The sequence below is a fragment of the Dendrobates tinctorius genome, unplaced genomic scaffold (assembly GCF_039654945.1).
Source record: "Dendrobates tinctorius isolate UK_male_01 unplaced genomic scaffold, ASM3965494v1 ptg000064l, whole genome shotgun sequence".
In the NCBI taxonomy this organism is placed as follows: domain Eukaryota; kingdom Metazoa; phylum Chordata; class Amphibia; order Anura; family Dendrobatidae; genus Dendrobates; species Dendrobates tinctorius.
This window is the reverse complement of record NW_027361732.1, coordinates 7272700-7300576: the sequence shown is the minus strand read 5'-3', so window position 1 is coordinate 7300576 and position 27877 is coordinate 7272700. Positions and strand designations below refer to the sequence as shown.

Sequence of the window (27877 nt, the reverse complement as noted above, 5' to 3'; positions counted from 1 at the left end):
CTCTACAGAATACACAGTGCTGAATTCATTAATATGCCTCTTAGTGAACTTGGCACGTCTACAATGTGGCAAGCACTTCTGTTATGAATGAGTCACCGAGGAGGAAAAAACAAAAAGCAAGCTAAGTCCAGAAAACCGGAGAGGTTGGTAACTAGCGGATTGCAAACCCCTGATCCTATCCACAACAACTAGCAGTAGCCGTGGAGCGTGACTAAGATGGTCCTAGATGCCTCGTCACGGCCGGAGAACTAAATAAGCCTAAAGAAAGAAAGGAAAATCTAAACTGCCCCAGAGCAGACCCCAAAGCAATAGACAGCCCCCAACATGTATTGTCGGTGAAACAAGATGAAAACACAGATACAGGTAGAAAGATAGGCTGAGCAAACGATGGGGCCCTCGCTAACTAGAAAGGACAGGAAAGAAAAGCTGCTGTCTGCAATCACGCAAAAAACCCTGCCAAAAAGAATGTCCAACACGTCTGATAGAAAAAGGCCCTGAAGTCGCTAGACTTCAAATCACTATATCAGCTCTCAGGTATATTCTGAAGACAGAGCAAAAGAGATCAACTGATCAGAGACAAAATGGGGATTCAGCCCAGTCCCAGCCAGGGCTGGCTGAACACAAAAACTAAGTAAACCAGACAAAAACTCATATGAACAATAGCAGAGAAAACTTAGCTTTAGGAAGGCAGGAACCAAACTGGAAACCAGAAGCCACAGTCAGGAAAAATCACCAGCAAGAAACTAGGGAGTCGGCTGCCTTAAAACCAATCAGAAACTCCTGATGTCCAATCACAGTCCTCTTCCTCAGGTGGCCAGTTTCTGCCATTTAGATCAGCTTCATTACCTCCCTTCACCAACAGAGGGAGTCCAGATAGAGAACTCACTACTCCTCTGTCAGCACAGCCAGCTCCATAACCCTCACCAGAAGCCAGAAAATGAGCTCACAACACACCTCCTTGTCAGCAAATAAAGTAGCATTTTTGTTATAGAAAAGGCTGGCTTCTCCTCAGCTCTGCCCATATTGGCTGACTCAAAAGGACCTGAAAATTCCAAAAGTCCAAGTTGCGCAAAAGTTTTGCAACTTCTCAAATCTTTTATGCTACTTTACTGGCATAAAAGCTTTAATGAATCGACCACTTTGTGCATTTCAGGTATTTCTTACTGTACCAGTTTTACTTTGCTCTTGTACCGATTTTAGATTTTTTTTCTGCAATGCTCCAGTGTATTTTCTTCTATTACTTCCTAGTTTACATAGGCTGACTGCACTACAGCTGTTTTATCAGTGACATGCTGTATTTTGGCATGCGGTCCGAGCATCAACAGTCAAATTAGCCTGCATCTCCTTATAATTAAAAATTTAATTGTATATGTAATTATTGTAATTTCAGAGTTTAAATTTAATTTTCGCTCAGTAATAGACCAATATGAACATTTTTACCATGCTCTGAGCGGACCTGGTAGGCTAAATGGGTATGATTCTTAGCTGCGGCTGCCATGCTCAATAACCCTCACAGCACTGGGAAAGGGTAAGCTGTATCAACAAAACAAACCTTCCATCTCACAGGCACATGGGAGATGTTTGAGCAAAGGCTTGTTGGTATAATTTCTAGCTAAAACAGTTTTGCTTTTGGCTTGAGATTTATTTTAAGACATTGTGTAACTGTTTTCATCCGAATTTTGGCTGTTAGTTCAGGATGTACAGTATGCACAACACAGGCACACACTGCAATCGCCATGGGGAAACATGAGAGGACTGATGCAAAGGATATCACACTCTTTTCTTATTAATATACTCTTTTTTTAGAAAATGGGACCCTGGGCAACAAGCAAATTTGATTCATTCTTTTCGACAGTGTTTTACATTAAAATACAGAATCCATACAATGCCCAATAATACATCCATTTTTTGCCCTATTATTATCACACTACAAAGCCTAAATAATATAAATAAATGGTATTGTCAACTATAGCTGACATTATACTGTATATTTTATGCCTAATATTGTCATTAAAAGACCAAAAAGGCCTGCTATTCAATGTTCTGAAAATAACTCAATAAAAGATCTAAGTAAAACTCCTATACAATGTCCACCTAGTACTGCATATACAGGTCACATTATACCAGTATAGAGTGCCAAAATAATACTGACATATACAAATGCTGCTTAATAAAACCATACAGCTTCCAAATAATAGTCCCCTAAAAATTCACATAATACTGTAATAACTTTCCTAAATAATACCACAATACACTGCTAAATTACACTGCTCAAAAAATAAAGGGAACACTTAAACAACAGAATATAACTCAAAGTGAATCAAACTTCTGTGAAATCAAACTGTCCACTTACGAAGCGACACTATTTGACAAACAACCAGTACACCAGCAGACATGGAGGGGGCCGTAGGAGGGCAACAACCCAGCAGCAGGAGCCCTACCTCAGCCTTTGTGCAAGGCGGAACAGTAAGAGCAATGCCAGAGCACTGCAAAATGACCTCCAACAGGCCACAAATGTGCATGTATCTGCACAAACGGTTAGAAATCGACTCCATGAGGATGGTCTGAGTGCCCGACATCCACAGATGGGCTTGTGTTCACAGCCCAACACCGTGCGGCCCTCCAAAGAAATGCCACCCTACACCATTACTGACCCACTGCCAATCCGGTCATGCTGAAGGATGTTGCAGGCAGATCGCTCTCCATGGCATCTCCAGACTCTGTCACGTCTGTCACATGTGCTCAGTGTGAACCTGCTTTCATCTGTGAAGAATACAGGGCGCCAGTGGCGAATTTGCCAATCCTAGTGTTCTGTGGCAAATCTCAAGCACCCTGCATGATGTTGGGCTGTGAGCACAACCCCCATCTGTGGACGTCGGGCACTCAGACCATCCTCATGGAGTCGGTTTCAAACCATTTGTGCAGACACATGCACATAAGTGGCCTGTCTCCTGGTAGCGCCTCAAGCCTCTGGACACTACGCTGACAAAAACCTTCTTGCCACAGCTCGCATTGATGTGCCATCATGGATGAGCTGCACTACCTGAGCCACGTGTGTGGGTTGTAAAGTCCGTCTCATGCTACCACGAGTGTGAAAGCACAACCAACATTCAAAAGTCACCAAAACATCAGCCAGAAAGCATTGGTACTGAGATGTAGTCTGTGGTCTCCACCTGCAGAATCACTCCTTTATTGAGGGTGTCTTGATAATTGCCAATAATTTCCATCTGTTGTGTTAAGCATCGGGTTTCTTCGCCTGCACAGGAGGAATCCCAAGCCTTGCCTTCTGCAGTCTCCCATTCTTTCCTGACCGCAGAGGAGGCTGTTCAGCAGTGCTGTTGGTTTGGTTGCTGCTGCCACCTCTGGTCCAGCTATAGCAATCCACACTAGCCAGCAGCGAGCAGCTCCTGGGACGAAGTCCCTCTTTCGGTTCACTGAGCATGCCCGTGGGACGACCTCTCATTGGAGGTTGGAGGTCACATGCTCAGGTCCTGTTGCTGCTCCAATTGGACCACTAGGAAGGTCCCGGAAGGTTGCCACTATAAAAACCTCGCATTGCCGCCCGGCCTTGCGCTAGTATAGAATTATGTACGTGTGTGTGATGATGGATTCATGTTTCTAGTGACTGACTCATATATTCCCTACCTTTGGTTGTGCATGTATTAGGGTATCGGAGTTAGAGTCAGCGCCTAGTAGTGGCATTGCCTTTGCGCCACAGTGCACCCAGTTCTTGTCACGAGTGCTAGCGCCAGTTTGCGCCATCCAGCACAAGGCACTACCATACTGCATTCACAGCAGCGTCTGTCAGAGCAGTGCCATGCGCAATTAGTGCGCTTTCCAGACCTAAGCATAGGCTGGTTAGTGGCGTCCGCCAGAGTGGCGCTGTATGCACTTCGAGCGGTTAACCTTTTTGTTGCTTTTCCTGGCACTGCAGTTGTGGCGCTAAACGTTAGTGGGCCTAGAGGGACTTTAACGCTGTGTCCTTGGGGCAGTATCCTGTGACCAATACACTAGCGTTCACCCTGCAGTATTGCGGCCCTGTGAAGTAACAGGGTTCGCATTTTGCATACCGGGTGAGGTTAACCCGTGTGTGTTAGTTATATCGCCATCTTGTATCCGCCATTACCAAGCAGCAGGTAACATCTCTGCACGGTGGACCCCGGGCTGCGAACACACCTTATACCATCTTTATTGTTTGGTGTGTTCCGCAAGCCCTTAACACTGTTGTCTATTCCATTTGCACAACAGTGAAATTGATTGTCAATCAGTGTTGCTTCCTAAGTGGACAGTTTGATTTCACAGCAGTTTGATTTACTTGGAGTTATATTCTGTTGTTTAAGTGTTCCCTTTACTTTTTTGAGCAGTGTACATTGGGTAGTCTAGGGTTATTTCTAAACCATAGTAGTAACATTCATGGTGGCTTAAGACACTGTAGGGATAATGGAATGAACATTTTTTGGATATAAACTCAGATTGTTCTAGTAATTGAGGGTGCCAGTGAACTTTTGAGCCTCTTGAAAATGCGTCCCATATGTAACAGTCCATCTGTATTATCATGTATTTGTTCCCGAGAAAACCCCACTTTTTTTTTTTTGTGGACCCCTTTTCTACATGTATCCCTGTTTCTAGTTCAGTATTCTTTATTCTTCCTATTAAAGAATAAAAAGAAAAAAGTGACTGCTTCCACAATACCGTTTTTCACACTTTATTAAAAAGCACAGATGAATACACACAGCCTGGAAGAGTTTCCAATGCATTCCCTAGATATGAGTAACTTATAATTATTCTTTGCCTGCTTGGTGGGCATTGACAATATGATTAATTTAACATCCTTTGGTAAACAATGTAGTGCCTGCAAACCACCAGGGATATTTTCATCTCTGAAATTTTAATAATGTCACAAGATGAATGCCAGTACTCACATCTAATACACTTACTGTAATTACTTCCACTAACCAAACTCTTAATGCTACATTTGCAATTACACTAATTAAAAATAATGAACTTTTCTTTGCATTCTACTAAACCCTTTGCATGAGTCAAGGTACTTAAGCTCCCTATGACTATAAATGTTTCTATTAGGAAGACGATTTTGAAATACCCTCTAAAATGAATATGACAATTAGAATTGGAAATGTTAACACTAATACATTAGTTGTCAGAAAAATGAAGATAATTCAAAATTTACATTTACTGAACCATTAAATCTGGTAATTGCTTTAGCATAATTCATTAACCTTTAACAGAGAAGCTAATAGCAAATAATGGGAAGGTAAGACTTATTTATCATGAAAGCATGTAATACATAAATAACTATGGGAGTGTATCATTAATATAGTTGTTATATACCTAACTCTAGTGCTTGGTACCAGTGGCCATCCATAAAAATTCATTGTAAATGCAATTGCCCCTTTGGCTTGTATTTTACTGTGTAACATACTGTATATGCAGTGCATACAATATATACCATGAGGAAAAAAGTATTTAGTCAGACACCAATTGTGCAAGTTCTCGCACTTAAAAAGACGAGAGAGGCCTGTAATTGACATCATAGGTAGACCACAATTATGAGAGTCAAAATGAGAAAACAAATCCAGAAAATTACCTTTCCATTATACAAGATGGAGCTTGCGAACAAGAACATGTATTACACCTTGAATTCCTGAAAGGACCTCCCTATTGCTCTGGTGACAGCTTTACACACCCTTGGCATTCTCTCAAGTAGTTAAATCAGTCTTTTGTCTGGAATGGCTTGAAGAAGTTCCCATAGGTGCTGATCACTCGTTGGCTGCTTTGCCTTCACTCTGTGGTCCAACTCATCCCAAACCATCTCATTTGAGGTGAGGTCAGGTGACTATGGAGGCCATATCATCTAATGCAGCAACACATCCCTCTCTTTCTTTGTCACGTAATCCTTATATAGCCTGGAAATGTGTTTTGGATCATTGTGCTGTTGCAACATAAGTGATGCTGCCACTAAGCACAAAACAGATAGGATGGATGTTGTTGCAGAATCCTGGGGTAGCCATACTTGGTAAATGTGCCTTTGAATAAATAACCAACAGTATCACCAGCAAAGCACCCCCACACCATAACACCTCCCTTTCCATGTATCACAATGGGCACCACAATTGTAGAAACCATCAATCATCCTTTCTGTGTCTCACGAAGACATGGAGATTGATAATAATAATCTAAAACTTTGACACACAAACAAATTTCCACTAATTTAACTTTCTGTCCTCATGTTACTTGGTCTTACCAAGTCTCTTATTCTTGTTTGTGATCCTCTGTAGTGATTTATTTGCATCAGTTCAGCCATCAAGGTTGTAAAGGTCTCATTGCAGTTTATTCTGGTCAGTTGATGTTGAGATATGTCTGTTATTTGATGTCTGTGCATCAGTTATGAAGACTGTTATTTGAAATGCTGTCAGTTTGCATTTTCTGAGGCTCTGATGAATTTATCATCTGCAGGAGGAGTAATTCTTGGCCTTCCTTTCCTATTGTGATCCTTATAAAAGACAGTTTCATAATTGTGATTTATGTTTTCCATGTCTGCACTTGAGGATGTCTTCAATGTCCTATTTCTGGAGTGACTGACCTTCATAATGATAGATGGTCATTTATTTTTACTTTTTGAGTGGTTCTTGCCATATTCTGGCTTTAAACAATTTGGGAATAGGGCTCAGCACTGTATTTACGTGTATATCAATACTGACTCTGCAAAACACACCTAATGCACCCCATAGTCCTCCATATAGTATAATGCACACCCATAGTCCACCATATAGTATAATGCATCCGATAGCCTCCACATAATATAATGTGCCCCATAGTCCTCCACATAGTATAATGTGCCCTATAGGCCACCACATAGCATAATACACACCCCATAGTCCTCCATATAGTATAATAGACTCCCCATAGACCTGTACAGTTTAATTCACTCCCCATTGTCCTCCATACAGTATAATGCACTCCTCATAGTTGTCCATATAGTATAATGTGCCCAATAGTCCTCCATATAGTATAATGTACTCCCAATAGTATAATACACTGCCCATAGTCCTCCATATAGTATAATGTTCCCGATAGCCCTCCATATAGTATAATGCACACCCCACAATTCTCCATAAAGTATAATGTGCCCCATAGTCCTCCGCATAGTAAAATGCACCCCATAGTCCTCCATATAATATATTGCACATCCATAGTCCACCATATAGTGTAATACATTCCCCATAGTCCTCAATATAGTATAACACATTTTCCATAGTCATCCATGAACTATAATACACCTCCTCATAATCCTCTATACAGTATAATGAGCCCCATAGTCCTCCATATAGTATAATACTCTCCTCATAGTCCTCAATATAGTACAATGCATCCCATAGTACTCTATATAGTATAATCCTGCCATCATTTAGTGCAAATATTATAATGCACTCCCCATAGGCCTTGATATAGTATAACTCAAGCCCCATATAGTATAATGCAGCCCCTATATAGTACATATGGTGTAATGCAGCCCCCATATAGCACATATAGTATAATACACTCTCCATAGTCCTTGATAAAGTAAAATGCAGCCCCATATAATAAAAGGGATTCAGAAGGATGTAGATAAGCTTGAACAATGGTCAGCAACTAATTGAATGGTATTTGACATGGAGAAATACAAAATTCTACATCTCGGCAAGAAAAACAAAAATTACATCTGTAGAATGTGAGGAACAGAACTAAGCAACAGCACATGTGAAAGACTTGGGTATACTAATAGATCACAGACTGTACACGAGATGTGCATGTAATGCACCAGCAAAAGAGGCAAACACAGTTCTAGGATGTATTAAGAGAAGCATAGAGTCTAGATCACTTGAAGCAATTATCTTAATCTACTCCTCCTTGGTCACGCGGCATCTGGAATACTGTGCCCAGTTCTGGGTTCCACATTTTAAGAAAGACATTAAAAAAGTGCAGCAAGTTCAGACAAGAGTTACAAGGATGTCAAGCGGACCGCAAAGTATGTTCTATGAGGTATGAGGAACGGTTAAAGAATCTGGCAATGTTTAGCTTGCAAAAAAGAAAGCTAAGGGGAGACTTAATAGCTGTCTACAAATATCTGAAGGGATGTCACAGTGTAAAGTGATCATCCTTATTCCTATTTGTACATGGAGACACGAGAAGCAATGGAATGAAACTGAAAGGGAGAAGATACAGATTAGATATTAGAAAAAAACTTTTTGACAGTGAGTATGATCAATGAGTGCAACAGGCTGCCACGAGAGGTGGTGAGTTCACCTTCAATGGAAGTCTTCAAACATAGGCTGGACCGATATTTGTCTGAGAAGGTTTAGTGAATTCTGCATTGAGCAGGGGATTGGGCACGATGACCCTTGAGGTCCCTTCCAACTCTAAAATTCTATGATTCTATGAAATACATATGTACATATAGTATAATGCAACTACCATATAGTAAATATAGAATAATGCAACCCCCTAGAGCATCTTTGATGCTGATACAGTTGAATGCACGATGTGGGGAGCTAGAGCCGGCATTGGAGCCAGTTCCCTCTGATTCATGGGCCTCATAGCGGCCATGTGGTGTGCTGCTAAAAGTGGCACGCCACTGGCTGGGGTCCCCTGGCGGAGTGGACGCCTTAGGATAATGTCTAGTTTGCCTGCCCCTAACGTTGACCCTGTGTGAAGGACGTCCACAGTGCATTTGCAGATCTGTTAAGTGACAGACACAAGAGTTGTCTTGCAGAACTTACTGATTTACTATGGAGTCAGTAGGGCCCCACTGAAATGTCTGTCATTTTGATGAGAAAAATAGTGCTGCATGCATCCTGTATTATTTTTCTTATTAATAATAACGGAATTTGCAAGGTAACTGCAAGCTTGACACACACCATGTAATGTCAGCATTTAGAATTCAACCATTAGAAATAAACTGGATAAAATGGTATCTATAGAAGGTTTGTGAGTGATAAATCGCTGCTAAGAAAGTGGAAAACAAAAGTCCATCTTCAGTGAATGACACAGTGCTTGCATTTTGTACACAGCAGCATTATCTGTAGTGTCCAACTGAAGAAAAAGGCTCATGAGATCTAATATTGTTAACAGTAGAAGCGACATACTATTTCAATAAGTGCATATGAGGAGCAAATGCAGATAACAAGGATAGCAATATTACAGCACCTCACAGCCACGCCTGACTGATGTTGGGCTCACAGACACTGGGCAATATTTTTTTCTGGATATTTTTATCAGTTTTTTTCTCCAATCAATATCCTGTCTATTTCATAGTTTGTAAAATATATGGCTCTGCTTCTTCCTGAGTCAAAGATCAAGATTCACAAGGAGGATAAACAGATATTTAAAGGTAAATATTTAAAAGGTGCAGTATATATCTATGTAAGAAAAATCAAGTCAGCCGGTTCAAGATTTTTAGGCAGCTTTTTCATAGAGACGGACTGGAAGAGAGGTTTCATAAAGAGTCAATCCTTCGCTTATGCGAAACAAATAAAAGATCTTTCCCTAATTGTGAACTTATACTGTATTTCACTATTCTTTATCATTGTAACTAATCATGGTGTATGATGCTTAAAACGGATTTGCAAAATTAGTATAAAAAATAATAAACAACCCTTGTTCATATGCCCTATTAGGGCATATAAGTGTCTCGGGACTGTCTCAAAGAGAGACCTCCCTCCTGAGTTATAGCTGAGGTCCAGGGATGTAACTATACAAGGGAACAATTGAATAGGGTATAGTATGTGGTGAATAGTATAGTAAGTCTGGATCCTGGAGCTTAGGGGACCCATAAAAATTCCCCTTGGTCATATAAGAGACCAATACTATTAAAGTATAATTCCAGAATTTTTTGTTATCTTTTCAGTGCTGGAGTGGTGCTTTAAACCTGAGGTCCCTGCCCCTACTTCTTTACTCGCCCTCCAGTGTCTTCACGTTTTTTGATGCCACTCCGGTCCTGCAGCACAATCTTGTGACCGCAGCTTCTGACTGGCCGGAAGTCAGAAGTTATATCACAAGCACTCATTGCAAGTCATTGTATTGAGTTGTGAAGTTGCTCCATGAAACACTATAGCATCTGGCAAGTGACAAACTGCCGGAGACCATTGGGAGCAGCGATGATAGCAGATGAAGACGCCAGAAGGTGAGTATAAGACAGGGTGCAGGGGACTTAGAATAGAAGGACACATGAAAAAAGCAACATTGTAATTTATCTTATTAGAAAACTTTGTTTTTTTCACTGCCAAAATTGATTAGTCATTATCAAAATTCTCAATTCTGAGGTAAACTGCTCGCTCACACTAGCATACATCATTCGATGATTGAGAGAATCCGATGCTATATGTAAATGACCCTCGTTTCAAACTCTGCTGCGAGCGTGAGCCGAGTGTCATTATACTGTGATCCACTTTTCTTGCATGCGAGAATCGGGTCACAGGTGTGGAGAAGATGGAGAACTTAATTTCTCCACCTTCTCCATTCTGTGAGTCAGCGTATATAGGACTGCACTCGGATGACAGCCCGATGTTTTGCACTCACTCATAGACTTGATTTTTTTCTCATGCTGACTCAGCATACCGAGTCCATACTACTCCATAGAATAACATTGGAGCGAGTGCTAGTGCTTTCCGATATAAGATATACTGCAAACGTTCTAATTTTAATGTGTACTATTGATATATGAAATAAAAATTAAAATATTGATTACGCTTTAACCCCTTCACCTCCCAGCCTGTTTTCACCTTCCAGACCAGGCCAAATTGTTAATACTGACCATTGTCAGTTTGTGAGGTAACAACTCTGGAACGCTTCAATGGATCCCAATGAGTCAGAGAATATTTTTTTCATAACATATTGTACTTCATACCAGTGGTAAATTTAGGTCAATATAATTTGCTTTTATTTATGAAAGTACTGAAAATGTGACAAAAAAATGAAAAATGTTGCATGTTACATTTTTATGCCCTTAAACCAAATAGTTATTACACACAAAATAGATAATAAATAACATTTCCCACATGCCTACTTCACACCAGCATCTTTTTTTAAACATATGAAGTTAAAGTTAAAGTTTTATCAGCAATTTCTCATTTTTCCAACAAATTTTGCAAAGCCATTTTTTAGAGAGCGCATCCCTTTTGAAGTGACTTTTAAGGGGCCTGACAGAAAATACCCAAATTTAACACCATTTTAAAAATTACATCCCTCACGGTGCTCAAAACCACATTCTAGAAGTTTATTAATGCTTTAGGGGCTTCATCAGAATAAAAGCAACGTTGAAGGAAAAAAATAAAAATTTTACCTTTTCCCACAAAAATATTGATTTAACCCAAATTTTACATTTTCAAAAGAATAACAGGTAGAGTTGAGCGAAACAGGTCGGCCAGATTCATAAGTCGCCAACTTATGGCAAAGTCGGTTTTTGCCGACCGAAACCCGACCACAGCGTGAAGTCAGACATGCGGTCGGCAAAACGAGTGCCAAAGTTGGATTTCCCAGAATGCAGCCACTGAGCAAGGACATACACTGTGGGTAACGAGATGACATGTGCAGTGTCTGGGGAGAGAGATAGAGATTTCGCACACTTTAAATAGCGGTCCGGCATGTAGGTGTGTTTACTGTCCTCCACTCCCTGCCGACTTTGCTTCCCCATTGACTTGCATTGGGTTTCGTGTTTCAGTCGGACCTTCGACTTTTTCCGATAGTCGGCCAATTTCGTTCAACTCGATTTTTGAGGCAAAGTCGCTCATCTCTAGTAACAGGATAAATTTGACATGCAATTTGTTGTGCAGTTTCTCCTGAGTACACTGATACCCCATATGTGGTGAAAAACTACTGTTCGAGCACACAGCAGGGCTTGGAAGGGAAAGAGCACCCTTGAACTTTTGGAGCACAAAATTGGTCGTAATCAATAGTGGATATCATGTCGTATTTGCAGAGCCTCTGATGTGCCTAAACAGTGAAAACTCATCACAACTGACCCCATTTTCAAAACTAAACCCCTCAAGGAACTTATCTAGAGCTTTGGTAAGCACCTTGAACCTGCAGGGGTGTGGTGAGCATCTTGAATTCACAGGTATTTCACAGAATTTTATAACATTGACCGTGAAAATGAAAAAAAAATATATTTTTCCCCCAACAATGTTGATTCTGCCCAAATTTTTCATTTTCACAAGGGTAACAGATGACAGTGGACCATGCAGTTTGTTGCTAAATTATTCCTAGGTATGCCAACATTTCATATGTGATGGAAAACTACTATTTGGGCATAGAAATGAGCGACTCTGCCTTTTTTAGGGTCGAGTCGGGTTTCATGAAACCCGACTTTCTCAAAAGTCGAGTCTAACGAAATCGGCCGACTATAGGGGAAAAGTCGACGGTCCGACTGAAACACGAAACCCAATGCAAGTCAATGGGGAAGCAAAGTCGGCAGGGAGTGGAGGACAGTAATCACACCTACATGCTGGACCGCTTTTTAAAAGTGTGCAAAAAATCTCTCTCTCTCCCCAGATGCTGCACATGTCATCTTGTTGCGCACGTCATCTCATTGCCCACAGTGTAAGTCCTTGCTCAGTGGCTGAAAAAAGTCACGTGCAAGCATTCTGGGAAATCCAACTTTGGCGCTTGTTTTGCCGACTGCATGCCCGACTTCACGCTGTGGTCGGGTTTCGGTTGGTGAAACCCGACTTTGCCATAAGTCGGTGACTTATGAATCTGGTCGACCTGTTTCACTCAACTCTATTTGGGAACATGGCATGGTTTGAAAGGGAAGGACTACCATTTTATTTTTTGAGCTTGAAATTGGCTGGAATCGATAGCGGATGTCATGACTCGTTTGCAGAGTGCCTAAACAGTCAACATCCCAGAAGTTACTCCATTTTTTAAACTAAACCCCTCATCGAATTTATAGGTGCTTCACAGAATTTTATACGTTGAGCCATGAAAATGAAAAAATTAATTTTTCCAGCAAAAATGTTGCTTTGGCCCCAGATTCTTCCTTTTCACAGTGGTAACAGTGGAAAATGGACCCCAAAATATGTTGTGCAATTTCTCTGGCGTATGCCGATACCCTACATGTGGTGGAAAACTACTGAGGGCCAATTGAATTCTGGAGTGTAATTTTGGCTGAAATTCATTTTGGATGCCACGTCACATTTCAAAAGCCCCTTACATGCAAAAACAACAGAATCCCCCACAAGTAACATCATTTCAGAAACTACACCGCTGGAGGAATTCATACAGGGGTGTAGTGAGCATTTTTAACCCTCAGGCGATTCACAGAATTGTATAACATTGGGCTGAGTCAATGTAAAATTACAATTTTTTCAAACTAAAATGTTGATTTAACCCTAAGTTTTTCATTTTCAAAAGGGATAATAGGAGAAAATGAATTGTATAATTTGTTATGCAATTTCTCCTGAGTTCACCAGTACCCCATATGTGATTTAAACATACTTCTGATGTACAATGGAAAGCTCAGAACGGAAGTAGTGCCATATTGGATTTAATAATTTGCCGAAATGGTTTGAGTGGTATGTTACGTTAGCAGAACTCCTGAGGTGCCACAACAACAGAACCCCCACATAAGTAACCCCATTTTACAAACTACACCTCTCAATGAACTACTGTATGCTATAGTGCTACAAAGCACAACTTTATTTGTTGTTAATATATGGAGGTGTCCACTTTTAGTTTGCACCTGTACACACCTTGTTTCTGTTTGGAAGGGACAGTCAGTCTTTTGTTATTTGTGCCCCGCACAGTCCCAATGACGAAGCCCAAACGTCACAGGTCTGGAACCCCTTCCAAACTATAACGCATGGGTGTCAGCTCGTGAAGGGGTTAAGCTACTGAAATAGAATTTGAGTATCTATTTTATGTAAAACATGAGATACTTTTAATTTTATGTGTTCAAATTAGTAATTTTAGTAACGCCTAACACTTTTCACATGTGAGTGTTTTTGTGCTGTTGAAAAGGATCACCCCATGCAGACTTTAGGGGACCACAGTGGATTAAAAAAGTATTGGTACATACAGAAGGTGACACACTAGGCTCTTCTGAATATTCATGTTATTTATGAGTGTATTGTACTAGCTATAGGATGAAAGAGCAGTTCTATTTTCTCTTATCCAGATATTGCCCCTCTTTTTCAATATGACCCCAAGTGGCCACCTACTCAACCTAACCATCTTTCCATTATTGGCTGACACATAATAGCTAATTTTCCTTCACCCATTGTGATAGTTTAGGTATTAGCTCTTATATCTAATGTAAAATCCAACTGTAGGTTGCAAATCCGAAATATAAAAATCCCATCTAAAAGAATGTCATATGAAATGAAATCATGCTGAGAGAGATCACATTTCTGAATCTATGCCAGGTTCAGTTATAAATTATACCAGGCTGCAAAATGAATTATTTGCACAAAGTTCTTATCGCTACAGGATCCTTTGCCAACAGTTGCATAACTCGTAAGCACGGGCCACGTTTCATCCCGAGAAGCCTTAAGTTCCAGATGTAAACCTAAACTCCCGCCAACCATTTATACAATTCCCTGCTATATATTCAAAGATGAGATATTCAAATCCTTTCAATCTTTGCATTCATGTCTCACTTACTATCTTCACTGCATATGCTAATGGATTTTTGTAAAATCTGGATGAAGCAAATCTCTTTGGCAAAGCCTTAGTATCCACATCAGAAATTAAGTTATCAAAATGAAGCCACTGTGTGAGAGATTTGCTAACACCAGGATCACAGGAATACTTTTAATTATGTAGAGTAATTCTGAGGCTTAATTTAAGAACATTTGACAAATGGCATGGAAAGATAGCTTTGAATATTAGATGAGGGACACTGCTATTTATCACAGCTTGCACCAAATATTAAATTGCCATGGACAATTTTATTACATTGTTCTCACTTTTTATGTATTTATAATAGTGAGGCACAAATTTAAGTAATACAAACATATCTGGATAGATAAATAATTGAGCAGATGGCATATGGATCTGCTTTTTACTAAGGTAAATCCATTAGGAGATTATTATTGCCAATACAGCATTACATTTATAAAAATTGTCCAATACTTTAACAATGGAAATTTAGGCTAGATAGTCTTAAAATCTGTGAAATTTATTTTAGTGGTTCATACTGTTTGAGAAATCTGTCTAATTTTAAGACTTTCTAGTTTAAGTTTACACCACCTAGACTTTAAAGTAAACATTGCCCTACCAATTCAATGCCGTACCAAATGTATAAAGTAAACAATGTCTGACAAATTCAACTTCCCCTTGCTGTTTTATCTTTCAAATTGTGCTTTTTTTCATAAACTCATATAACCTTAGTTCCTGGCTGTACTTTGAACATGAATCCAGCTTTTTTATTCAGAAAAGTCACTAATTTTTCAGACATAAACAATTCTTTTACTTAAATAATTTGATAAATTTTTCATTTTTTCTGAAAATGATTTATGGTCTTGAATTGGTATCCTTATAACAACTTGTTTTGTTTATGCTTGCAAGGTGGAAGCCAAGCTGAACTTTGGGATCCTGAAAAACTGAAAACACAGCAAAAACAAAAGGCTGTGGAAAAGAAAACACAACAAAAAAGCAATGTGTAAAATAGCCTTTAACACTCCCTGAGTTCCATCCACATGTCTAGTATAAAATCCTTTACTCACCAAGCACATACAGTATTGACACCCTTGAAATTGTTCCAGAAAATTGAATATTTTTTCCAGAAAATTTTGAAAATACACATGTTTTAGTATACACATCTTTATTTCCTTTGCGTGTATTAGAGCAACAAAAAAAAAAACCAGAGGAAAAAAAGGCAAAAAAGCAAATTTGACATAATTTCACACAAAATACCAAAAGTAGGCAGGACAGAATTGTTGAGACCTTTCCAAAAGATTGGGTAAACAACTTTGATTCAAGCATGCGATGTGGTTCAAACTGACCAGTGACTAGAAACAGGTGTGGGCAATAAGAAAATCACACCTGAAACCAGATAAAAAGCGAGAAGTTGACTTTATCTTTGCATTGTGAATCTGTGTGTCACACTAAGCATGGAGAGCAGAAAAAGGAGAAGAGAACTTACTGAGGACGTGAGAACCAAAATTGTTGAAAAATATCAACAATCTTAAGGTTACAAGTCCATCTCCAGAGATCCTCATGTTCCTTTGCCCATACTGGGCAGCATAATAAAGAAGTTTACAACCCATGGCACTGTAGCAAATTTCCCTGGAAGCGGTCGGCATAAAAAAATTGATAAAAGGTTGCAACGCAGGACAGTCAAGAAATTCAAGCTGTGCTGCAGGCTCAGGGTGCATCCGTGTCAGTGCGAACAATCCGTCGAAATTTGAATGAAATGAAATGCTGTGGCAGGAGACCCAGGAGGACCCCACTGCTGACAAAGACATAAACACGCCAGACTGCAGTTTGTCAAAATGTACGTAAGCCAAAATCCTTCTGGGAAAGAGTCTTCTGGACAGATGAGACCAAGATAGAACCTTTTGATAAAGTGCATCATTCTACTGTTTACCAAAAATAGAATGAGCGATACAAAGAAAAGAACACAGTGCCAATACTCAAATATGGTGGAGGTTCAAAGATGGTTTGGGGTTGTTTCTTTACCTCTGGCACTGGGTGCCTTCACTGTGTGCAAGGCATCATGAAATCTGAAGATTACCAAAGGATTTTTGTTCACAATGTAGTGCCCAGTGTCAGAATGCTGGGTTTGTCTACTAGGCCAGGACAATGACCCCAAACATACTGTATTTCAAGAAGCCCTGAGAAATGGAAGGAAGCAAAGTGCTGAAGAGTTCTGAAGTGGCCAGCAATGAGTCCGGATCTAAATTCCATTGAACACTTGCAGAGATATCTTATAATTGCTGGTGGGAAAAGGCACCCTTCAAATATAAAAGAGACCTGGAGCAGTTTGCAAAGGAAGAGTCACACAAAATTCCAATTGGGTGGTGTAAGAAGCTTGTTGATGGTTATAGGAAGTGAATGATTGCAATTATTTATTCCAAAGTGTGTGTAACCAACTATTAAGTTGAGAGTGACAATTTTGTCTGACCCATTTTGGGGGTTTTATGTGAAATGATGTCTAATTTGCCTTTTTTTAAATTTTTTGTTGCTGTTTTAATACACACAATGGAAGCATACACGTGTCTAACAAAAGATGTGTATTAATTTCTTTGTAGAATTACTGAATTTTATGGAATAATTTCAAGGGTGACAACACTTTTGGCCATGACTGTATATTGTACTGTATTTTAAGAAAATACTGATGTAATTAAAGTAAGGCTAATTTCACAATTAGGGATGAGCGAGAATACTCGTTAGGATTCGGTACTCGGCGAGTAATGCGGTACTCGCAGTACTCGAATCCTCGCGAGTATTTCACTACTCGCCTCGCAATATTCGGCACAGCCCGCACAGTCCCTGCACAGCCCAGCACAGTCCCTGCACAGCCCCGCACAGTCCCGCACAGGCAAGCACAGTCCCTGCACAACCCAGCACAGTCCCACACAGCCCAGCATAGTCCACGCACAGTACCTGCAAAGCCCTGCACAGTCCCGCACAGCATGCACAGTCTTCGCACAGGCCAGCACAGTCCCGCACAGTCCGGCACAGTCTTCACACAGACCAGCACAGTCCCCCACAGCCCGGCACAGTCCATGCACAGGCCAGCACAGTCCCCCACAGCCCGGCACAGTCCACACACAGGCCAGCACAGTCCCGCACAGCCCGGCACAGTCTTTGCACAGTCCCCACCCAGCCTAGCACAGTCTCCGTCCATTAATCGCATTTCCCATAGACTTATATTGGACTCAGTACTCGTTACGAGTACCTGCGTATTAGGAGGTACTCGTAATGAGTACAGTGAGTCCGAATACTACACTACTTGCTCATCCCTATTCACAATCTGTCTGTGCTGTTTAGAGCAAGAAATGGAATTGATATGCAAAAGTATCCATTTGTATCAGTTATACAAATGGAAACAAAGGGGCCTCATTGATTGTTATGGGGTTTAGTTTTGTACTAGATTTTGAATGGACTAAAAGAATAAAAAGTTCTCCATGCAGGATGTTTTTTCAGTTCTAAAACTTGACACAAAATGGAACTCATAATTATCAGTGGGACCTCTCTGCTTCCATTTGTATGGCTAATGTAAATTGATAATTTTGCCCATGAATACTCAATGAGGCCGGATTTTATTCCTCCTGATTGAGAATAGTGCCAGTGCCTAATCCAGTGTGGCCTGAGAAGTGTCCACTGCCCCATTCAATATTGTCAAGACTTCGATCTTCGATTTTATTCAGTAAGACCTGTGCAGTCTGAATTTTAGTATCTCTATTATTGCCTATGAAGAGCACTGCAGTTGAGATGGAGTCCGTATAGCAGAATATGCTGAATTCAATGAACTTTTTGCTGTAATATCCTATTAAACAGTGTGACACTGTTTTGTGTTTACTAGTTTCATAACTTGAGGATACAGCGAGAATCTGCTACTTCCTCAGAGTAGGGTTTCAGAAGTATTCAACTTACACTATTGATGCCTTTGCAGTGTAAATATTATACTGATCTCATTGTAATCTTGGTCAGTGCCTATGCAGAGCGCAACAGTCCTGGGCCGTTTCTCGTCGTCAGCTTCCTGCTGGGGCTTCCTGCTGTGGAGACGAGCGACGCGTGGACACGGGCGGGAGGATGTCAGGATCGCCTTGTCTTACAGGTAAGTAGCGACCCCCGACCCCTGCTATGTCGCTGGCGAGATCTGCCTGTGTGGCAGCTCACTAGCGACCACTTAGCGATGCACCAGCGATCCTGACCGCGTCATATCGCTGGTCGGGATCACTGGTGCATCGCTAAGTGTGACAGTACCTTTAGTCACTGGCAGAGCTGATAACAAAGTCATCTCTACTGTTGCGCTCTGCATGAGTAGTGAAGTTGGCCTAGACTTATATCTTACATTGCTATTGATTGGGTGGGGAGCCCAAAATTTTGTGACCTTATAGAGTTTAGTGCCCTGGTAAATTGCTCCTTGCCCCACTTCTCCCTCATTGATACTATAATAAGTAGATATATTGAAGGAAGTTTGTCTTAAATAGATGTGTAGAGTAGTATTTCTAGCTTTTCAGTAGCAAAAGATGTAAAACTATGAATTTGATTCATTTTTAGCTTTGGTTACAAAACATGAAGAATATGTATTCCTGTGATATGTAGCTATATCTTCAGTTCTGTTTGCTGGGCAACTCACATTTTTCACCGGCTGTCTTTAGTTTAGCACAGAAATTAAAATGATTTAAAGTTTCTGCTTGTTATTGAAGCTCATTTCTATTCCTCCTGGCACATGAATGATTACTGACCCGTGATACTTATTAGACATCGCGCAGGGGTCACCCCATTTGTTTTCTTAACACCAAAAATTAAAAGATGTTATAGTGCTCACACTGGAGCACAATTTATGAGGAGGCTGTGTGTCATCTTTATTAGGAATTTTAGCGCAGTCAGAAGGAATGGTATCCGCAGTGATTAATCTGAAGCCGGCTAATGTAATGCAGAGAACCAGTTTTTACCAGGAATATAATTCATTACAGGCAGTGTTATACTTATAATTAAAGTTGTATTGTACAAAGTAAGCACACAAAGAAAACACACTCAAATTTATTACAATAGCTACTATATTATTATAGGACATCAAATATCCAAGCTTTTAGTTTCAATTATAAAATGAATAGAAAATCTCATTTATATTCTCCATTTGTAAATTATCACCTATTGAAGCCTCCACAACCAATATACACAAGCAGTATATATATATATATATATATATATATATATATATATATATATTGTGGTGTGACAGGTGAACGCGTGGTTAATGGGAGATATGTCACATGGAGGGATGCTCCCTGCGATGCAACCCGGAGTATTTTGCCTATAGTGTACATGAGCACTAAAGATGTAATTTAGTGCACTGGGTGCGGAATGTACTCCGTTTTGCCTGAAGATATGTGTATGTTCAGGACATGTGGTGAAGTCCTGACCATGTGACCAGCTCATGTGATCCATACCTCACCTATGGGTGTGGTTACAGGGCTATGTAATTAAGGTGTTTGGCACATGTGAGAGAGACTGTGAGGAAGTCTGGCAGAGTGTGGACAGACTTCCATGTGTCCAGGTGCGACACTACAGAGAGTGGTCTGTGTTCCAAGGAAGGAGAAGCCTTCCTGTGTCTGCGGCTGCAGATAGAGCGCTGCTCTGGACATTGCCCTGACCTGTGTGCACAGGACCTGAGGGAACACAGCCGAGCTAAGGACTGTTTATGTGCTGTCTCTGGTTTATGGAGTAATAAACCATGTGAAATTTTAAAGGAACGTGCCTCATGTTTGACTCCCGCCGCACCTAAGCGAGTCCGAATCCTTACAATTGGTGACAGACTGCGGGCAGCGATTCCCAGGAGCACAGACGGTATGGAAAATCGTGAGTAATACTGACCGAGGTCAGAGGAAATGACTGTATGGAGATTTGTGGGATGCCTATGAGGAGAAGAGGTACCCGAGAACCTGTGTGGCTGACACCAGCAGGCAACGGACAGGAATCCGTGTTGCACTGACCAGAGTCAGTGAGAGACTGTGCTTGTGTTTTTTTTTTCCCTTTTCCTCGCTTCTCTGCAAAAAAAAAAAAAAAATCCTGAAAGTGCTTGCTGTGGCTCAGTACGCTCACGAAGGTCTCGCAGCGCGGGGACCTGATGTTTTTTCTTTTTGGGATCTCCTATTTGAGCATTGGTAGCAGACGCTGTCTGTCTACACCATCCTGCTGCAGCTTTATGGCATATGACTAAGCGGATACAGTAGTTGTGGCTTTACACAACTATTAAGGGTGAGTACCCTGTATTATGTCCTTATACCCATTATACCTGCACTGGTAAGGCCCTATGGGCGCGCTTTTGTGGTTTTTTTATCTTTGAGGGTGACAAGTGGCTTCCGGTGGATCGGCGGGTCCTCGAAGATGACGCAGCAGGAGCTGCAGAAACACCAGCAGCTGCTTGTGAGCGACGGCAGGAGCTGGGGCAGTGCCAGAAGGAATTGGTGTGGTGTCGTGCTTAAAGGGCCAGTACCAGAAAAAGGCATAAACTGTACTGTGTGAACTGTGGCCTAAGAGGTTCTGCAGGACAGACATGGGGAGATCCCGTAAAGGGGTGGAGTCCCAAAAGGGGGCGTTGGCCCAAATCGGGGAGGTAGCCCGTAAAGGGGTGGAGTCCCAAAAGGGGGCGGTGGCCCAAATCGGGGTGGTAGCCCGTAAAGGGGTGGAGTCCCCAAAGGGGGCGGTGGCCCAAATTGGGGTGGTAACCCAAAATGGGGTGGAGTCCCGGGAGGGGGCGGCAACCCAAAGCGGGGTGGTGGTCCAGAAAGGGGCCAAGTTTGAAGAAGTGACAGCACTGGGTGACTCAGTAGGTACGTCTGGAGTACCGCAGTGTATGTGCAGGTCTTTTCCAGAATGTGGAATATCCTTTCCAGGTAGTAATGACGGGCCACAGATGTGTACAGTGATGCTGCACCGGGAAGGAGCCTTTGGTCGGCTGGAATCAGAGAATCAGGTGACTCTGACAGGAACTCCTCTCACTTTCTCTCTGTCCGAGAAAAACGTCAGGGTTCGCTGTAAACACGGGGTCACGGTGAACTATGCAGTAGACAGAGTAGTGTTTGAGGGGACCAAAGGTGGTGAGTGCCAAGGGGGAGGGATACCACGGGACTTAGTCTATGCCTGGGAGAGGGGCCGGGACTTTGTTTTGTTTGATGACGTTTGGTCGGACGATGGAGATGCTTCGACTGTGGGGCCAGCGGACACTAAGATAGTGACGGCTCCTGACGTAGACAGGTCAGAGGTAGAACTGACCGGAAGGAGAAGGACATCTGCCCAACTTATGGACCTGACGTCTCGTGACATGACGGATGGTGGGCTGGGAGATGAGACGACTGTGAGTAGCTCGGTCAGTGAACCAACACTACAGTGCCCCTTCTGGCTGGATGGAGAACGGGTGATGGGATTGTTAGACCCTGGGAGTCCGGTATCTGTGCTAAAAACCACTCCTGGACGTTCTGTGTCGCCTGGGACAGTGACGAGAGTGAATGGCTTTGGTGGGGACGATAAAGAACTTTTGACAGCATACCTCTACATTGACACGACTGAGAGTTCCACATACCATGTAGTGACAGTAGACCCAGACTTACAGTCTACTATGGTAATAGGGCGGGACTTAGAAGCCCTGTGGGACTGGTGGACAAAAGGAGAAGTGTCTGTTGATATAATGTGTATGGGAGGTAATGGTGTGAAAAGTCCGCCTCCTAAAGTTGACAGGCCTAAGTTAAACATGACCAGAGAGAACAGTGCGTCGGCCCCACTTACGGACATGATGTCACCTGACGGGTACCAGAGAGAGACTGATAGTGGTGTGGTAATTAAAAAGAATGGACCTGACACCCGAACAGAGAGCAACATGAACATTTCCCATGCGGTGGGGTGTGACACAGGTACCAGGCGTGACTGTAATATGTTATTGCCAGTAGCAACCACTAGGGCTGAAGACAGTGTTTGTCAGACAGAAGCACGAATCCAGTGTAATGACAGTTTGCACCAGGTAGAAGCGCACCTACGAGACTTGGAGCAAGGGCGCGAAGAGATGTGTCAGCAGCTGGCGAGGGAGTGTCTGAAGGTGGCGAGTCTGGAAGTCGCCAACTCCGCGCAGGTGGAGCGGTTGCACCACCTAGAGTCCGAGCTCTTGGCAGGCAAAGCACTGAGACAAGTGACTGAGCACAGAGTGGATGAGCTGGAGAAGGAAGTCTCTGAGCTCAGAGGTCACCTGTCAGCGTGTAAAACCATGAACAAGACCCTGTTGGAAGATATGGAGGTGCTCAGAGAGGCCCAAGAGAAGTATCAACAGGAGATTCTCAGGAGAGAGGATGAGCGTCGCTACCTGGCAGAGGAGCGAGATAAAGTTCTGCAAGAACTCAGTGGAGTAGGAAAAGGTCTTCTACGGGAGAAGTGGATGGGCGAAGACGTACAGCAGCCGTGCCCGCCTGATAGCAAGGCAGAACTGCCAAAGCCCATCTTGGAAAAGGGTCCTGAAGACTGTAAATCTCAGGAAGATGGTGAGCCAAGGGCTGCACAAGACAGTCATCCAATCGTGACAGATATCTTGAGGGAAGTGTCCGTAGGGAACCCAGAGCCATCTGTTCAGGGTGAGAGCAAGTCCACGACCTTCAAGGTTGTAATTGATGTACCAGAAGACATGCAGGAAGCCTGTGCTGAGGAAGGTGTGCATGAGGCCTTTAGGAAGGCTATAGAAGCATGTAGTGTGATCTGGGCACCAGAGACGAAGCAGCTGGTCATACTGTCATCTAAGGAAGTCACAAGGAAGCGGGTTACTATCCTGAGGGATATGCATCTACAATGCCTCCGCACAAGGCAGATGATCCTGTTGGGAAAAAAAGAAGCCGCTCGATGTCTAGAGTGTGCGAGGAAAGTTCAAAGTCAGCAGGGCATTGCAGAAGACATCATTCAAGTGCCCGGAGGTCTGGTGAGGAAAGTCATCGGAAGGTTTGGGAAAGTGATGCAGGACATGGTGAACAGGTCTGGCGTGATGAGAGTGAGGATTCCGGCTAATGACGAAACCCAGGACAAGGGTGAAGATGGGATGGTTCCATTCCTCGTTGTCGGGTCCATGGAGAGCCTTGGGAATATCCGGATGCTCCTGGAGTATCGTGTGTCATACCTGAAAGAAGTAGAGCAGCTAAGACTTGAGAGGAAGCAGATCAGTAGAGAGCTGGAGGAAATGGAAAGAAGATGGCCGCCTCCTTCAACTCGCGGTATAGAAAGGCAAAGAGGTTCACTTAAGACTGGAAGTCCTAAAGATGGAGATAAGAGAGTACATAGAGATAAATGGAAGGGCTGCTCTCGGGACCTTATAGACCTTAGGAGAAATGGCCAGCAGAGAGAGGACAGTAGGTGGCCTGATGGAAGAGGAAGTAGTGATGCCTGTTAGCTCAGAGCTGAGTGACCTAGGCAGGAGACCCTGTAGAAGACGTGGTGACAAAGAGTCAGTCCAGACAAGAGGTATGGGGGCAAGGGAGTCGCAACACCATACTGACCGCCGGGGATGCGGGTGGTCTGACGTGGGCCCATCTTTATCAAAGAACAAGACAGAGTCGGATAAGGGATGCCTACTGAAGAGTTCACTAGCAGGGCCTGACTTTGATAGACGATTTGACTGGCAGAGACGACCGAGAAGGATCTCTGGTCGAGTAATAGAAAGTGCCAAGCCCCACGGCTTTAGGCAGAGGAGGGGGATATGTGGTGTGACAGGTGAACGCGTGGTTAATGGGAGATATGTCACATGGAGGGATGCTCCCTGCGATGCAACCCGGAGTATTTTGCCTATAGTGTACATGAGCACTAAAGATGTAATTTAGTGCACTGGGTGCGGAATGTACTCCGTTTTGCCTGAAGATATGTGTATGTTCAGGACATGTGGTGAAGTCCTGACCATGTGACCAGCTCATGTGATCCATACCTCACCTATGGGTGTGGTTACAGGGCTATGTAATTAAGGTGTTTGGCACATGTGAGAGAGACTGTGAGGAAGTCTGGCAGAGTGTGGACAGACTTCCATGTGTCCAGGTGCGACACTACAGAGAGTGGTCTGTGTTCCAAGGAAGGAGAAGCCTTCCTGTGTCTGCGGCTGCAGATAGAGCGCTGCTCTGGACATTGCCCTGACCTGTGTGCACAGGACCTGAGGGAACACAGCCGAGCTAAGGACTGTTTATGTGCTGTCTCTGGTTTATGGAGTAATAAACCATGTGAAATTTTAAAGGAACGTGCCTCATGTTTGACTCCCGCCGCACCTAAGCGAGTCCGAATCCTTACAATATATATATATATATATATATATATATATATATATATATATGCCTTACCCAAAGGCAACCAATGGGTGTGAAATCAATTAGTGCCAAGCTTAGTAGTTTAAAGCAACACAACTTCCCAAGTTATAAATGGGGGGGTCAACAAGTATGATCAATGATGGTAAAGGAGACACAACTTTCATGATTATGTAAGAAAATGTCAACAATGGAGAGGTAAACTCTTTTCTTATTGAAGTTGTTCTCTTTGCTTTTCCACTCTTCCTGGCCCACATTGCCATGACTACTTCTCACATTGACTGCACGGTTTGCTGCAAATCCCCTAAATTAATTCAGAACTCAGACAAGAACCCTGATTTAATTTAGACCCCAGACCTCTAAATTAATTCAGTTGACTTGCCACCGAGTCCACTTAAGGGCAGACAGATGAACAGCAGTGCTGGTAAAGAATGCAGCTTTATTACAGTGTTGCTAAAATTTTATAGTTGCTATTATAATGAGAAGGCACTAAAAAGATAAAGAAATTATACCAAATGACTTCCATATAACAGGTATACTGTAGGTTATATAGAGAAGATGGAGAAATCCTATCGTTTCACACTAAACTTATGATGGACTTATATGCACAGCTGCTTTGGCACACTAAGCTCATTGGCTATGAAGCAATAAAGTATCATGCAGAAGCTGAAATAATAACCATATCCAGGGTATCTGGATACACATTAGCCCCTGAGAAGAAAAATGTGTAACTTCTTGAGTAGAGTAGTGACCTGAACTTGTCCAGTTGGCTATATAGATGCAGTGTCTTTTTGGAGAGAAGCACCAAAGCACTCTTGAAGACTAAAGGACCCCAGACACATTAGATTAATGTCTAAACCAGCCAATATCCACAGGTTTGGTGGACAGTCTAATGTGTTTGGGGTGTGAACCGACTGATTGTTGGGAGAAATGTTGATTGCACATGTTCGATTTCGGTGTAGACCAAGCGAGTGCTCCTGTGGGTGGGAAAATTGGCTGAGATGATGGTTAGCTGAACGATGGCTAAAGCATCAGTTGGTTTGCAGGCATCTAATGTGTTCCCTTTTTTAAGCATTTTTGCAACTGTTCAAAATATATATTAAAATCTACAATGTTTAAACATACGCTATTGGGTAAGCTAGAAAGACAAATAAATGGACTAAGCAGGAATCACTCAATTGCTATATTACAATTTCATGCACCGCTAACAGTCACTACCACAACTATGTTATAATGGGGATTAAAAAAAACAACAAAAAGCATAAAACTGCATTGAGAACAGAACACTGTAAACACTGCGTGACTAAATGATATCTGATAGCAATGCTGTTTGAAGGTCACACAGAGGAAAAACTGCGATAAATGCCTAAATGTATAATGATTTTGCACCATTGAGGTCTTCTGGAGATTGCACGTCAGCAAAGTACTTACTGTAAGTCTCTTCTCCATGCCTAAAAAGATGCCATTATTGTACTGCACTGAATTATATAGTAGGGTTATTGATAAATTGCAAAATGATGAGACTCAACACAAGTAAGAAACCCAGTAAAAATGTTTACTAACTGTTACATCTAAAAAAATATCAAAGGCACAGACTCAAAGAGCTCTTTTACTTTATTTACCTAAAGTGCTATATAAAAAAAAGTCTATTGAGTCTTTCTTTCTACTCTCTCTTCAATCATAATATGCGTAAGACATTTGGCTTATATTTCTGTCACTTTCCTTGTTACAGTCAGGGTATACTTACCCATAGAGCTGTCACTCTGCTCACAGATGGACAATTCTCGGTTCGGCTCGTTTCACGCTGCCAGTGAAGAGATGTGATGCAGGAAGAATTGATGGTGCAGAACAAAAATATCAGAGTCAGCAGAGTAAAATCTAAAATCTTTCTCAGAATCATTATTGAAAGAGCAGCAGGTATGGGGGTAATGAAGAGTCTACTATAAAGAAATGCAGCTTTTCATATTAATCATGATATTACAACAGAATTAAAAATAAAGATGTTATTGTAGCAAATATAACTAAAGTATTTTCCCAACTAAAATAATCCATACGTAAAGGATCATCTCATTTTGTTTTTTGTAAAAGGAAAAGTCAAAGAACTCGAAGAAGGAGCAAAGAGATGTAAAATAATATTTTATGCTGCTGGACTTCTGGTAAGTAGCGGCTCTACAGGGTCAAAGCTTAGTCAAGGACACGGGCATGACAACAGTGGACGTATAGATTGTGGTACCTGGAGCCTTAACGGCACTCTGTTAGCACATCATAACTGTTCAAACCAAGTACAGGCACTCGGTGCTACACGTGGGGGAGGCAGTTATTAATATAAAGGTGTATATAAAATACTGGCCCTGGAATGAAACACCGGGCAACAGTGCTTAGTTTGGACAGTCATTCTGTGCTGACAGAGCCTGGGCAGAAAAGTTGTAGACTAATACTATTAACCACTTTATGTACCTTGCCATAAATGTACAAAAAGGTCAGGGTGCACATGTATGGAGTGGGCTCAGGACTTGTGCCAGCTCTATACAGGGCAGATGCCTGCTGTAATACATAGTTAGCATTTACCTGTAAAAGCAGCGATCAGCACTAGCTGACAGCAGATATCTGCCCCATGATACAATCACAGGGTACCAATGGGTTACCATAGCAGTCAGGGGCCTGCTGAAGGCCCCTTTACCACCACTTTGGCACTCCATAGAAGCTCAGCAATATACTGGAAAAATTTAAATAGGACCTGATCTAATGTGCCCATCTGTGGCTGTACATATTAAATTCAGCTCACATTCGGCTGTCACCAGAGCTACTACCAGCTGATTAGAGGGGATGCTGACTTTCGGACCCTCACAGATCAGATAATGATTAGAGATGAGTGAACTTGTTCGGAAAAC

General features: G+C 42.1%; 1 protein-coding gene across 2 annotated transcripts in view; it reads right to left on the bottom strand.

The window, feature by feature from the left end:
• The window catches only part of SIAH3 (siah E3 ubiquitin protein ligase family member 3), a 150671-nt gene that overhangs the window by 6414 nt on the left and 116380 nt on the right, over positions 1-27877 (bottom strand). The window contains exon 1 of one of the 2 annotated variants that reach the window (XM_073580269.1): positions 26734-26989. The exons of the other annotated variant lie outside the window; for it this stretch is intronic. Coding sequence (XP_073436370.1) covers positions 26734-26886 — 153 coding nt within the window. The 5' untranslated portion in view covers positions 26887-26989. Of the gene's footprint in view, positions 1-26733; positions 26990-27877 lie in introns of those variants that run through there. 2 annotated transcript variants of the gene reach the window in all.